Source organism: Molothrus ater, chromosome 2 (genome assembly GCF_012460135.2).
Source record: "Molothrus ater isolate BHLD 08-10-18 breed brown headed cowbird chromosome 2, BPBGC_Mater_1.1, whole genome shotgun sequence".
Classification (NCBI taxonomy): Eukaryota; Metazoa; Chordata; class Aves; order Passeriformes; family Icteridae; genus Molothrus; species Molothrus ater.
In genome coordinates this window covers 74,711,821-74,727,302 of record NC_050479.2, presented here as the reverse complement: position 1 = coordinate 74,727,302, position 15,482 = coordinate 74,711,821, and the positions used below count along the sequence as shown (strand labels likewise).

The window sequence follows — 15,482 nt, the reverse complement described above, 5'->3', positions numbered from 1 at the left end:
TTTGGTCTTGATGGAAGGATTTAGCTTTAGGGTCTTGGTTTTGTATATTACTCTAGAGATTGCTACGTGGATTCCCTTCAGCTGTTTTGGAAGGAGTTGGAGGAAAAAAAGCTTTGTTTAAAAGCATCAATTTCAATTTAAGATATGTCTGCTATACGTGTTAAATATGCTTTATTCATATAGACAATACATGCTTTCCTCATTTTATAAAGGTGACTTTAGCTATTGCTTAACAAAGGACAGCTAGCCCAGTGGAGAGTGATAACAGTATTTTGTCAGGGTGTTGATTTAGGATGGAGTCATTGTGATGATGGTGATGATGATGATTATTATGGGTAATTCTGTATGCTCCATTTACTTCCTTTGAAGAAAATAAACTTGGAAAATTGTACTAATTTTATCTCTGGTACAGTTAATTTTCTTCTTAGTAGCTGGTGTAGTGCTGTGTTTTGAATTCAGGATGAGAGTAGTGCTGTTAACACATGGAAACAAAGTCAAGGACTCCAGCTTCTCATAGTACCCTGCTATGTGGTATGAGCTGCCTACTACTATGACAAGAATGAAGTAATAGTTAATTCTAGTAAAAACAGAAGAAGTTGATTGAAAACAGCTATGACAAGTTCTATAATTTAAAGAGATCAATGCAAGTTTATAAGATTGACAAATTTGTAGCAGATCTTAAATATGGAAAAATATATTGGCACAGGAAAAGGTTTCCCAGAGAACTTATGGATGTCCCATCCCTGGAAGTGTGTAAGGCTAGATTGGATGGGGCCCTGAGCGACGTGGTCTAGTGGAAAGCATCCCTGTCCAAGGCAGGGGTGTTGGAATGAGATGATCTTTGAGGTCCCTTCCGATGTAAGCCATTATATAAGATTATGAAAAATAAATTCCTAGTTAGTGATTTGCAAAATGTTAAATATATTCGTGACCCTTTCCTTATTAGTCCCAGTTGTGTACAATTGATCAGGAAGAATAACTGGATAGTACTTACTGGAATCGATGTTAAAGAAGAATCTTAAATGAGACATAACACTTACTTTCGTATGTACCTCAACTTTGGATACAATTATTTCATACAGGAAGCACATGATTTATCCTAAACTTTGCTCTGGGATTAAGAATCACCTGGCAGGACTGCTGTTGCACAGATAACATTTTGCATTTTTTCACAACAAATATTTGCTTGATTTGTTTATATGCAAATAAATTACTTCCAGAATATGAATTTCAAAGAGAGATTACCTGGGTCAATTTGAAACATATTTAGTAATTGCTGGTGTGCAACTGCAGTTGGCATCTTTCACCCTCAGTAAGAGAAGTTAATCCTGTTGCATTGTCAGGAATAAATAAGAATAGAAACTTTCATTTCTAAGACTAGCTAATCCAACTGGATTCACTCATCAATCAGTTCTACTGGCTGGGAAGGTACAGATGCATCATAAGCTGTCTGTTGTTGAGTGAATTCATAATGATTTGAATTCCAGACACATCATTCTGCCAAGTCTTTGAAATGAGATCATTGTAAATCTCTGTGTGCTCTAGTAACACTTTTGTTCTGTGCAGACAAAAACAAATTTTGGTCCATTATATGACTTCTGGTTTATAGAGAGGAATCTTAACAGAACAATCTCTCTACCCTGAAGGAATTCTATAGGATTGTCCTCTTTTTTTTAATTATCTATTTCCATTTAAGATACTAATTTTATAAGCTGGTATAGCAATATCTCCAGGGAAACAAGCTGATCCACTGTTTTTTATAGTTTCAGTATGTTTCATTAATTCATTGCTTAAGGTTTTTGCTGGCCACTAGTAAAGGCCAGGAAGGATGTTCCTTTCTGTATTTCATCTGGATTTACATTGCTCTGAAACAGCAAAGATAGATGAAGGGCATAGTTTATGTTTTATTGTAAGATGCTGAAAACTCTCTTGTGACCACAGAGGATACATGAAATAAATGAAATGGAACCTTTTTCATTTACTGTTCATTGGGCAGGGTCTCTGCAGGGAAGGTCTATCTAAACAATCACTGCCTGTTAAAGGCAGCTTTGAACTGAAAACACCATTATTTTGCTAACAATATGTGAAATAGCATCTATAATATGTTTTTAGTTGAACAAACAAGAAGTAATATAAGTTGACCTCTTAGCTGATAAAAAGAAAATTCTGTGCTTAAAGCTGTTTGCAGATTTCTGATTACAGGTGTAAGCCACTGCTGAATGTGCTGTACTGTGCCCTCTGTTCTGATCTGTCTTTGACCTCTTGGACGTGCAAAAAAAATGAAGAAGGGTGGAAAATGAAGCAATTAAAAAGAGGATACAGTAATTTTTCCATCTGGAAGAACACAAAACACTGCCACCCCAGAACTATAGAAATGGTTTAGCAACACCTGATCAAGTATCTAGTATTCAGAGTCTTTCTTATTTTTGAGGAAGTTACAGAAATGTACACACTGACTACAAGTGTTACCTCTGAGATAGCATTCTTTATGCTTGACTTACTTTCAGTTTTGTATCCTAGTAAAGGAGTGGAAAAGCCAGTAAAATACCCCATAGGAAGTACATTAATAGCTCTTGCAGTCATATAAAGTACTGCTTATTCTGTAGATTTATTAGCTTTTCTTATATGAAATATTTTTCTTAATCTAGACAGAATTGAAATATTCATTTTCTTACTAGCACTTTGCAGAAAGGTCTGACAGCACAGGCTTGATGGGGGTTTTTTTTAAGTAGGTGAGGTTTCTAAAGTTCACTGCTAAAGCTGTCAAATGGGCACAGTTTTGGTGCTGAAGAGATCAAAGTAAAAGCACAGTTCTATTTCCTCACCAGCACCTCTCAGCCAAGGCACTGTGTTTGCCAGACCCGTCCACCAACTTTACAGTTGTCCTGGTGCTACACATGAGTGGAGCAGCTGCTGCCTTGGCTGGGCTGGGCTGAGTAGGTTTGTGCTAAGCAGCTGGGCTTTTTTCAATATACATATATATGTTTTTATATATATATATATATATGTATATATATATGCACAGGGCTGTTTTGGAATCACAGGAATGGTATCCTGGCAACTGAAGCCTTTGAAAATTCTGCATAGTAGATGAACTGTAGAAAAGCCTGATGCCCACTGACACCATTCTTCTAAAAGACATTTTGCTTAGATTAAAAGGGGAGAAAAATAAGGCAAGCAACAACCTGTCAGAGGAAATAGGAGAAAATCATGGTGCTTTCTTTATATTATAATATAGCGCAGAAATATTTAAAATATTTCCCAAGGAAGCCAAAATTGGAGATTCAGTCTTAAGTCCCAGGAGAATATCCCAATGACTTTCTAATTTTCAGATTAATGGCAATATCAAAATCTGTCACCTTCCTAGGTAAAATTCTTGTTATTCTTAATTTCTAGTTTAGAAAATGTGCAGAAATTGCATGAAAACTTTTGAATAAATAAGCAGGGAAAATTTTATTTTGTCCCCTTAGATATATATATTTTTTAAAGTCAATGGAATTATGGCTTGGCTATAGAATAAGCATTATTCAGAAACAGTAAATGTCTTTGGGGTTCTTTTTCCTGAAATTGTTTAGGATAAATTTTTAGTCTTTCTAGAAGAAAACACTTTCAAACCAAACTATTAAATAGATAAAACACTACATTACTAAATATATAGTTATACATCTAAAAATTGTTGATTAGTATTTACACATAGCAGTACACAGACTATGTCAGGAATTCAAAGTTGTGCTCTTACATGCTGTCTGAAGCCAAGAGGGAAAGAGTCATTGGTTTAAGTTTACACTGACATCACTGTTTTTCAGAATACCTTCTTGAGGTTCACAGTTCATCTCCCTGGAAAAGGATAACTAAGATGGGTTATATGGTTTGGGACTTAGAAGGGACTGGTAAAGGAATGCTTAGGTCACAAACTTGAATATAAATATTTACAAATGGATAAGATGGTGGTAACCTATAGTAATCTGTCCTCAGCCCTGTGAACATTTAATGTGTCTGCATCATTGAACTCTAGGAAAACTGCTAAAAAGTACTATTGCTTTTTGAATGTCATTATTTTAAAGTATTTTAAATGATCTTGTGCTATTGTTCTGAACCATACTCTAAACACTTATATAGTCTGTACTCTGGAAACAGAGTAAAGAAAATGCATTTACATTGCCATTCTTCATCTTTACTAGGAAACCCGCTTGGATGACAATCATCATGTTGCAGTGGCACTTGGGAAACAGGAGGGATTTGCACAGAAGGATTCTGATGTAAGGAATTGTGAAGTAGTTCCATCTCTTGGTGATCACTTGAATATAAACTTAGGCTGTAGCTAAAAGTGTGTCATCTCATATACAGGGCCAAGAAGAAGGCTTATCTTAGGCATAGTATTAACCAGAACCAAGCAGTGTTACTGAAGTGTTTCCTCTAGTTCTGTTGTGCCTATTTCAGGAAAGGTCTGTGAAGGAGAAATAGTTTCAGAGGATAGCAACAGATTAATGTCAAGTCTGTAATGCATGTATTTAATGTGTTCATTCAAGAGAAGATTAAGTGATTTTTGTCACAGCCTGCTAGTACTCACGTGGGAAAGATGGTTTTCACAGAGGGAAATGGAAACAGTGAACCAATCTGGACTGCTAAACTTGGTGACACCTCACCAAGTTGATTATAGTGGGGGACTGTCAGTGTGTGTATCCCAGAGCAGATCCATCACTCAAACACCATTATGACAAGATAACCCTTGAGACAAGCAGCAACAACCAACAGATGGGAAGAACAGCAGTGTTAGTCTTTATTCCATGTGGTGTCTCTGTAGAGAGAAAGAGAAAAGCTACTTAAAAGCTTTTCATTATTTTCAGTGTAATTTAAAAAAGACCTCAGTCCTGAAAATAGCAATAAAAGTCAAATTTAAGGGACAGGCAGATTGGCAAGTTGTAGCCAAAACAGCCAGACAGTCAGCAAATGAGAGTGTGACAAATTGCCAGATTTTCTCTGTTGTTCTAGTTGCTCACAAGGAAATTGGTTAGTTGTTTTCTGTTATTTAGATACAAAGATTCTACCAGGAACTAGAAAGAAAAAAGAAAATTAGTATAGGAATGGATAAAAGCATGGAAGTGTTAACGAATACTATCTATCATGGGAACAAAGTCTATGTTCATGGATAGCAAAGGGATGCAGACCTTTTAACTAGTATTGGTTAGATAGAGAAGAAGAGGTGTTAAACTACCGTTGAGGATTTAATGTGATGAATCGGTGGACAAATATTTTTTAAGAAATTATGTGCATTTTTTTTGGCAGGACATACTTAAGTTAATTACCCAAGTATTCTACAGGAATCCAGGATTTTAAAGTATTGACTTTCACCATCGTGGTGACTTAGCTTAAATGTACCATAGGAAAAATAGTCCTGATATCAAAGGTTATGATGAAAAGTCTTTGAATCAAGAGTCTCAAAGGCTTACTTGTCTACTGACTAAATTTATGATGGCCTAAATTTCATTATTTCAGTTTGATAAAGGAAAGTAATTTTAAGCAGAACAAGAGCGCATTCTGCAACTCCCCAGTAAGGAAATTAAGTGCAAATTTATGTACTGTTGCATTGTGCCTCTTTAGGCCTCTTTCTAACAGGAACATGGAGGAAATGAACATTACCTTCTCTCTTTTTAAAAGAACCATAAAAATTATTCTATTTATTGCTAGATGTGTTGAAAGAAAAAGTTGTTAATTCTAGCTTAACGTGTGTGTAAATGTTACCCAGTTGTTTTAGGATGCCAGTGTTTGTGTCTGTTCCCTCTCTGCAATCACAGTAGTAATTCATTATGGCCTTCTTGCAGAACATCTATTTTCAGCTTTCTTCACAAAATGATGGCATGTGCCTACAATTCCCAGGAAAGACCAATTGTTATGTCAATGTACTGTAATTAAAAATCTATAGTGTCAATAGTCTTACCAAAATGCTAGTGACTGTTATATGCATGAGGAAGCAGAATGTTTATCTGTGCTCTTAACCTAGATCTAGACATTTATCTGAGGCTAGTCTCAATAAAAGATGACTGAGTTTAAAATTCTTTATAAATCCTGTGTAGGATATAAAGCTTCTTCTGTCTATCTCTTGCTGTACTTCACAAGAGTTGTGATGCATTCTGTCAGGACATGCTTCCTTCAGACAAGCATGTTCTGTGGTTCAGACTACATCTCTTAACAACTACTTAGCTCAGAGGCTTGGTTCATATTTGGTATGCATCTGTCATGTCACTTGCATGGCTCTAGGCACCATTCCTGCAGCTTTACCTCATCTACAGAATGTCAGATGAGCAGAAATGTCTCAACACCGTGTCACTTGTGTAAGGATGTAAAGTGAGAGGCAGCTCAATCTTTTTCACTTTCCGTCTGCATTGACAGCTAAGAGTTCTTCTGTGTTGTTACAACAAGCACAAACCATTTTGTTGTCTCTGCATTTATTCTTAATACTAGCCTATTGCTCAAATACTGACGTGGAGAATTTTTGCTTTTTGCCTATTTACTGACCTACCTTCACTGATGTGACAGAAAGGGATAACAATATCCTCAAAACTGACCTTGGACCAAGTCACCTCCAGCACTTGGATGTAAGGAAGGAAGGGTCTACATGGCACAATTTTGAACAAATTCCCCAAATCTTCTGCTGAAACTCAATGTGCTGGAGTGCCTCTGAAGTGCCTGTACACCAGTGCACTCAGGATGAGGAATAAACATGACAAGTCACAGATCTGTCTGTGGCTGCAGGGTTCCAACAGCATGAGATGGTGGAATTCAGGATCCTAGCAGTGAGGAGGACTCACAACCCTTAACATGAGGAGACCAAACTTTCTCCCCTCAAAGGACAAAGAGGGGTCCTGTGGGATAGGGCCTCAGAGGAAAGCTGAGGCCAAGAAAGCTGCTTTTGATTCAAAGATCATCTCCACTCTCAAGACAGTTCCATCTCATTGCATATGAAGTGGCAAAAAGGCCAAGAGGTCTGCATGGATGAACAGGCCAAACTTGGCCAACAGGCCAAACATCTGCATGGATGTCCTAGCCAAACTTGGACATAGAAGGAGAAGCATACAGAGGGTGGGAGCAAGAGTGGGTAACATGAGAAGAATACAGAAATATCTGAGCATCCAGGGATGACAGTTTAAAAAGCTAAACCTTGAAGCAGTCCAGCTGGAGAAAGATTGTCCTTCTCGGACGTCCCGGCTGGCTATCCAGCACCGCTAGCAGCAGTGGGGCACTATCTCAATCTCCGTGGTTCAGGACAGCACCTAAGGCAAACGCTCTGTGCTATGACAGCAGCGCTACCTTGTGGTAGAACGTGGCTTGGCTTATGGCTACAGTCAGCAGAAATAAGAGAGCGCTCTCCAGCTGTGGTGAATCCAGATTTATTGGGTCCCAGGGGAAACCAACAACCAAAGAGAGCGAGGGAGGAGTTGCAACAGCTTATAAGGAGGGAGGGACACAAGGGAGGAGTCAGTCCTTGCACGAATAGGGTTCCAGAAGGGAGTGGGATACAAAAGATTGACTTAGGGAGAACACCAATGGGGATAACTTGAGGGTGGGGCCCGGCCCCTGAGCCAAGCACTCGACACTCTAGCTGGAAGTTTCTAGAGAGTTCTAGAGAGAAGGGTGGGAGCGCTGAGTGACAGGGCACCGGGGAGGGATTTGAGAAAAGGTACATTGATCTCCAAGGCAACTAGGGAGGAGTTGGGATAACTGGCAGCACAAGGGAGGGAAGGGAGAACTAGGGCAGAACCATTGCATGATGGGGGGAACAGAACAGTCCAACTTATACAGACACAACACAACAAAAGCTCAAATAGAATTTAATCTGACCAGGATGTTCAAAGCAACAAGGAGCACTTCTGTACGTGCAGAGAAGCCAGAGGGAAGGGTTTTACTCAACAAGACAAATGTTGAAAGAGGCTGAGGTGCTGAATGCCCCTTTTGCATCAGTATTTGTTAGCAAGACTGGATGTCAGGAATCCCAGGTTGCAGGGATGAAAGAGGAAGGAGCAAGGAAGATGTGCCCTTGGAGGAAGAGGATTAGGCCAGGGAATGCTTGAGCAAACTGGATGAGTGTAAGTCAGTAATATTTATGGGATACAGCTGGCATTGCAAGGCCCCTCCACCAAAGATTATTGAGTCCCCAAATATCACGGGGACTGGGAGAAGTGCCTGAAGACTGGAAGAAAGCATGGGAGAAGTAGGACCCAGGCAATTACAGGTCTGACAGCTTCACCATGACTGCTGGAAAGGTGGTAGAACAGCTAGTCCTGAGCACCATTTCCAGGCACAGCAATGACAAAGAAATCACCAAGAGTGGTCAGCCTAGCTTTGCCAAGAGAAAATCATGCTCTACCAACTTGGTAAATTTGTGTCATGAAATGACTGGCCTGGTAGATGAGGTCAGAGCAGTGGGTAATTGTCTACCTGTATTTCAGTACCTTCTGTCTCTGGCACTGTCTCTCATAAGATCCTCCTAGAAAAATGCTGAGAGCTGGGTAAGCAAACAGTGATGTAAATTGGAAACTGGCTGAATGTTTGAGCCCAGGGTGTGGTGATAGAGATACAAGGTCTGGTTGGAGGCCAGTTATCACTGCTGTGCCCCAGGGGTCAGTACTGGTCCAGTCCTGTGTCACATCTTCACTAATCAACTGGATGATGGTGCAGTGCACCCTCAGCAGGTTTGCTGGTGACACCAAGCTGGGAGGAGTGGCTGCTACACCAGAGGGCTGTAGTGCCACACAGAGAGACTCTGACAAGCTCATCAAAAATGAGTCAGTTTGTCTGATGTACTGAGTAACACCACTGCAGAGGAGCCCTACTGAATTTTATGAAATATTAAACATAAAGAATAGGTCGCTCCAGCAAATGCCTATTTAGAAGAATCAGCTATATTTACGTTTGATTCATGCAGGCTGTACTATCTGCCCTGCTGTCTCCAAACAATTACATTTGGAGATGGCATACAGCAGGGTGCACAGTTGTGTGCTCAAAAAAAAAAAAAAAAAAGAAAAAAGAAAAACTGAAATCTTTTTCTTCTTTGAAATGTGATTTTTCTTTTCTTGGAGTGATGAACCTAACTTGGAGACTGTGAACCATCATCTCTAATATCTCAGTCCACATTTAATTGGTTTTAACATGGGGAATTGCAGGTTGATTGTGACCACTTCAGTTTTTAAGTAGCACTTGAGTCTGAGAGAAGCATGCAAAACATCAGTGACTACTATATTAAAATGAGTACAAATAGGTACACCTAGTGGAATAAATCCTCACACAATTGACTCAAATAATGTTATCTGCTGAAGAATGAAGTACAATTTGTTTGATGGTGGTCTTTCTCTTTACTGGACTTAAATAGTCATTCTATCATACTTGCAGCATTCTGTAGCCCTTATTCCATCAGTTTTGTGAACTGTGTTTCAACAAAAAGCTCAATTTTTCTGTGTGGCCTGTTACATGCTTCTAATAGTGACTGCATTGCCTAAATGAGGTGAAGTGACATTAGTCTCAAATATAGACTGTCTTCTTTCTTCTTCAGTTAGCAATGTGTAGTTTAATGTGACAGAAAATTTTACAGGAAGAAAATTGATATTTATTGATTCATGTTGTGCTAATATGTTTTTTCTTTAGGCCCATTCCATGGAGCCTAACCAACCACAATTTACTTTATTGACTTTTGAAGACTTAGTTGCATCTGGTATTCCTGTCGCACCTGAGGATTCTGCATATTGGGACAGTTTCTGTTCAAAGCAGGAGAGTCCAGTGAGACAGAGTTCACATTCAAGATAAGACTGTGTATAAGAAAAAGAAACTTGACAAAGTTCTTACGCTGTTATCCTGTTTAATTTGAAGTACATGAATAAGTGCACATATGTAAATGAAATGTATCTTTCTCTATTTAAGCTGACAACCTGATTTTCATGACACTTCATTGGAATTCTAAGGAAGACATGTTTCCTTTCTGAAGGAATTCTGAATCAGAAGCCTAAACCAACATGCCTTTTTGCATCTCCTTGCCTGTGGTTCTTACACTTCAGTAATTATCCAGGCTAGAACAGAAAGCAGCTGTACAATAATGTTGTTTACAATGAACAAGTGTTTATAAAAATGTGTTTCCATACTAATTTATGCTGAAACTTAAATTATGATATTGCTTTTTCTCTTACAAAAATTATTCATTTATTCTCAGGTGGATGAATAAAAAAAATGCTACAAATTCTTATGCTGTACAACACTTGGTGTTTGTGTAATGCCAGGCTGTAAAGGTCTGTAGTAGTCTGGAGCTACATGTGTGGACGGGAATTAACTTACAAATATTTCATAATCTTTTCACTTCTTATCTTTGTTTATTAAAGCTTCCTGTATTCAACTTAGTATTTGTCTTTTAACAGTTCTTTTTTGTATTTTTTTTCCTCAGCAACAGATGCAAGCCAAGCAGCAGTTCAATTTTCCTAGGCTTGCATTTGCATCAGTCATGCAGGGAAGGAAGCTCAAAGAAAAAAGAAAGCTATTCACTTTTTTCCAAATAGTCTTGTAATGTCTGATGACAGAACATTTTACTGTCCTAACATCAAATGAAGGTTTCTGGAGATCTGTAGATCTTGAGTGCGCATCTAGAGTATTTTGTCTTCTTTTTCAAAATAAATCCTGTTTTGTGCCATTACTTCTCACTCTTGTTTCTGGAAGTCATAGATACAATGTGGTCCAAATTTGAGAAAACATACTGAACAGAATGATCTTTGCACAAAAATAATTGCCTTCTGTCCTGCGGTTAAACATAGATCTTCATTGAATTTGGGTTTGTGTGCAACTAGGCTGCACCCTGTATTCTGGTGTACACCATGAAAAGGAGAATCTACTTGTAGTGTAACCACTGAATCTATCCCATATTACAAAGATGAAAATTTTGTGAGAGAGGATGATTTTTACAACTATTAAACAAGCAATTGGAGTTCTGAACTCCATTGAATAATTCTGAATTCAACATGCTGCTAAACTCTCCTGCTTCCAGTGCTGATTAATTTTTTTTTCCATTTCTATGAGTCTCTCATCCTGCATGCTAATCATAGTTTTTAATGTTGTGCTTTTTTTCCCCTCCAAAACTGCAAATCAGTGAAGCAATGACTCTTCCCTTCAGTCTCCACAGGGGCAAAATTAGATGTTCAGTAACTTCAAATCTGAAGTTTAAAAAAATACAGAATACCTTATATACAAATTCTAAGTCATGTATTCCAGAGTGTTTGTCTTTTAGAAAAATGAAATTCAATTTGCAGTAAATAATTTGCAATCCACAGAGGTCCAGTATATGCCAATCAGTCACTGGACCCATCAGTTGCAACTTTGCCAGACAGTTTGAAGTTGCCAACTTTTTTGCTAGGCCAATGACTCAAACTGCAAATATGGGATGAGCTGAATAGAAAAATTTCCAATCTAGATTTCTGGGGATAAGAGAATTAATTTCATATTAGAGATTAGTTATTTTTGCATGACAGCAGTGTCTCAAACCAGAAATTTTCTTTCATTGGAAAGAGTTTTAAAAGTATTAATGAAATTATTTATAATATTGTGCTTGCATGTAAGTAGAGGACAAGCCAATTTTGTTAAATTAGAAAATTGTGCTTGATTTTCTTGCAAGATATATGATAGTTTTCAAGACTATATCTAATTAGGAAGAGTTTGTTTTGGTTAGTTTTCCATTAAGTAAAATCTTAGTTTAGAGTGGTTCATAAAGAATTTTCTAGAAGACTGCAGTTTCTCACAGTGTGATTTTTTCTGTGTCTTTTAATTTACACTGAGGTGTTTGAAAAATAAGGTCAATCTCATTTTTAATTTTAATAGCAATTAGGTTAGGTGATGGTAATGCCTTTTGAAGAACCACTTGAGTCAGGTTGTTTTACGTCATTGCAAATGGACACAATTGTTATACTTGCTTTTACCTCAGTGGGAAAGAGCAGCTAGATCATTGTGGAATGTTTGGCTAAAAGCATGCTGCTAAAAGGCCAGCAGGACATTCTGACTCCTTATGAATGTGAATGATTCTTCTTAAAGTCAGAAGTAAGTTTTTCTGGATATCTGTGCTGTAGAGGCACATACTGAAATAAGTGTTGTTAGTGTGTACAAATAAATTAATGTTATTTCACAGTTCTAAGATAAATTTCTTTTTTAATTCACCATCACACTTTTTGCTGATAAAAAAGATAATTGAGCCTTTTCCCCAAACAAGGCCACAACACTGACATTTCCACAGAATACGGAGCCAATGGCCACAGAACCCCTCTGCCATTTGAGAACAGCTCCAGCTTCCCTTGCTTGGTCAAGCTGTCGGCCCAATCCAGGGTAGGTGAACTGACCTTTGCTGTGTCACATCATTCTTCTGTTCCATTTACATCTAAAAGCCTCAGGGCCTTTCTTTTCCTTCTCCAGAGCTCCATTCCTTCATCTGTTTTGTTTTCTATATAGTGTCCTTGACATAACTGTACCAGATGCCTGTGAGGGTAAGAAGCTGTAAAAACACAAGCTCTGCTCCACATGAGCCTTTCCCAGCAGTGGCTGCAGCTGGGTAGACTTTTCCCCTATGGAACAGCATTGACCCATCCTCCTGTTTCTCAAGTTCTCAGATTTCGGTCTTAGATTAGATCCTAGGTGGCATATCAACACAGTGTTTCTGAGAAGTATTTCTTAAGTCTCTGATCAAAAAATAAATTTCAAACGTTTTGGTCTGCAGTGAAAAGATGGTTAAAAGTGAATAGATGTGTTTTAGTTTGAACTTGTTCAAAACTTTTTATATCTTACATCAAAAACGGTCGAGTGGATTAGGAGCTTCAGGGAGTAAAACTGGGTTCAAGGCAGTTAGCAACTGTGTGACAAGAGACAGATGCCATTTGATGTGAAAATTGTAACTGAAAAGTGGATCATGAGAGTTCACTCAGCCTTTTACAGAGTCTGTAAACTTACACAAGATGTAGATTGTTACTATCTTATGGGATCAAGTCCACTGATGTTAATCAAGTATGCTCATCTTAGACAAGAAATCAGAGGTGCATCAACAGAAAAAATGTATATATGGTTGTTATATGTGTGCTCTGGGAAGCATCTGGGGAACAGCTCAACTTTACCATCTCTACCCAAGACACTGCAATAAGGAGATGATTTGTAATAAGGAGATGATTTGTGAAAAAGTTGAAAAGATGGTTATACAAGTCAGCATAGAGTGGCCTTTGTTGGAGCTTTACACAATTATATGCTACATTCTACAAAGATAAGTGGTTCTTGGCAGAATTGAAACCATGTCTAAAACAGCAATTGAGACTGTCAGCCTTAACTGCTGCCTAATTCTGCAGGTGTGCTTCATTATCCTCCAGAATTCAGTTAGTTTTGATTACTTCGCTCTTTGTAGAAAATGTAAGCATGAAAATAAATTCTGAATTTTCAAGGGAGACAGCATTTGAAGTAAGGTTTGTTTTTTTCAAAAAGTAATTTTTTGCAATATGTTATTTTCTTGCACTGCACAGGCAGATTATTATTATGAATCCTGTTTCTTCTAAGATTGGGTTTAATTTCTTTACTGCAATAAAGTGTGGACTATTTTGTGTTTGAGTTGTCTGTTTGTGGTTATTATTTTATCTTGCTATTACTTAGATTGCGACAGAGGTAAGATTATTGAAACACTTGTCTAGCACTCCTTTGCCATTTTGGAAACAAATTATGGGACCATTAAACTGTACATTCTTAATGACATCCTTTGGATGAATCTTGCAGCCAAGGTCTGGACCAGTTCTCCACTACTTAGCTTTCAATTTTAATTTTATAACATGCAACCCAGTTTCTGACAAATAGGACATAATATTGGTGCATTCTGTGCTGGAGTCTTTCTCATCTTGTGGTTGAAACTGGCATAGTGTGAAGTTTAGCACTCTTAGGAAGATGAACATTTTCAAATACTAGACTACAGTGCTGCCCAATGTTGCTTAAAATGAAATTTCTTAAGATTTGTTTTTTAATTAGGACATGGAACACAAAGGTTTTTTAGGCTGTAGTAGGAGCTTCTTCACACAGAAAAAGCTCTTTTACTTGCACAAGACTTTCTTTAAAATATGCAAAAACCTGTTGGTATTTAGAAGTGAGTTAAACAGTAAGGAAATGAGTATTTCAATTGAAATGCATCTTCTGTTTTCCAACACCTCTTAAGAGTACTTCAGAGGATTGCCAGGATGCTTGCCAGATATGTCCTAAGGATTTAGTGATGCCTTTTGACATTTGGAGCAGGAACACCAAGATTCCCAGCATTACCACGATGCAATGCCAGACCAATAGGCAATGCCAGAACTTGGAAGGACTTTAAGAGCTTTGATAAATGGTAACGCTATAGTTACAAATGGCAAAGCTCTGAAGGGGTTGTATAAGAGTTTTCTTCAGGTTCATACTTTTAAAAGTTGTATAAATGTCTCACTTTGGACTTGGTAATTACCTCATAAACACAGACATTTAAGTCTAGCCAGATATTCTACAAAAACACTGAGATTTTCATGGTATACTTGCCCTTTTTTGTTAAAACACCTGAGTAGACAGGTACCTCATTTCTGTCCTGTTTCTCTGTGTGTTGGTATGCCTTGTGCTGTGCCCTTGGTACCATAGGACCTCTAACACACCCACCTGAGGTACTTTTGCTGCAACAACTTTCCGTAGGGCTAGTCCCAGCATGCTGACAATTCCTGCTGGCAAAGTTGTCTTTGAGCTGAGAAGAAAATGTATTGGTACCATTACCAAACTCTAGTAGATTAATGGAAAATATGAGTAAAGAAATTACATGTAAAGACTTTAATGCTGTAATGCAAATGATGAAAAGTAAATATAAAAGAAAAGGTATATTAATGCTAGCTTTTAACTCACATTAGTTCTTAGTTTTGCTTTGTTCTAAGTTTTCAAAGCAGCTGAACTTGCTTCAATCCTATTATTTGGGCTTCTGGGGTTTTTTCCCCTCAAGGTTAAATAGCATCTGTGTTACAACTTCAAAGTCCCAGTTAAGATTTCCCAACTGTGAGTTTCTCTTCTCCCTGTAGCTTAATGTTTCCAGACTTGGTTCAGTGTTCTGAAAAATTGCTTTCCTTTAATCATGAAATAGGCTGAAGTTCACCCAAGTAGCCAGTCACATCCACTAAAGCCCTGGGAATCTTTGTCCAGAGGCAGAAGTCAGGAGCTTGGTGTGCCCTGCTTCAGCAGCCTGGTGCTGCTTGAGCAGGCAGTGATATCTCAGCTGTTGGGTGTGACACTGGTTTGCTCAGAGGAGGAGAGGACATGCTCCTGCTGCAGGGGCTCTAAAGCTGCCTCCTGGTTTCTGAATTACCTAGCTCAGCTGAGTGATGTCACTGAATATCAAACTCTCCATGGCGTGACTGTTTTGAGTTTTTGTTTTGCAGTGTTGGAGTCAAACATTCTGCCCCATGAATTTGCTACCACCTGTTGTCACCACTGTT

General features: G+C 38.2%; 1 protein-coding gene across 6 annotated transcripts in view; it reads left to right on the top strand.

The window, feature by feature from the left end:
* AASDHPPT (aminoadipate-semialdehyde dehydrogenase-phosphopantetheinyl transferase) overlaps positions 1-13,605 on the top strand; it is a 31,454-nt gene extending 17,849 nt beyond the window's left edge. For 5 of the 6 annotated variants that reach the window (XM_036391428.1, XM_036391448.1, XM_036391410.1 and 2 more), the window contains exons 5-6: positions 4,182-4,259; positions 9,640-13,605. In XM_036391428.1, coding sequence (XP_036247321.1) covers positions 4,182-4,259; positions 9,640-9,798 — 237 coding nt within the window. In that variant the 3' untranslated portion in view covers positions 9,799-13,605. The remainder of the gene's footprint in view (positions 1-4,181; positions 4,260-9,639) is intronic. The other variant, XM_036391420.1, reaches the window with a different exon arrangement.
* Positions 13,606-15,482: the final 1,877 nt, after the last annotated feature.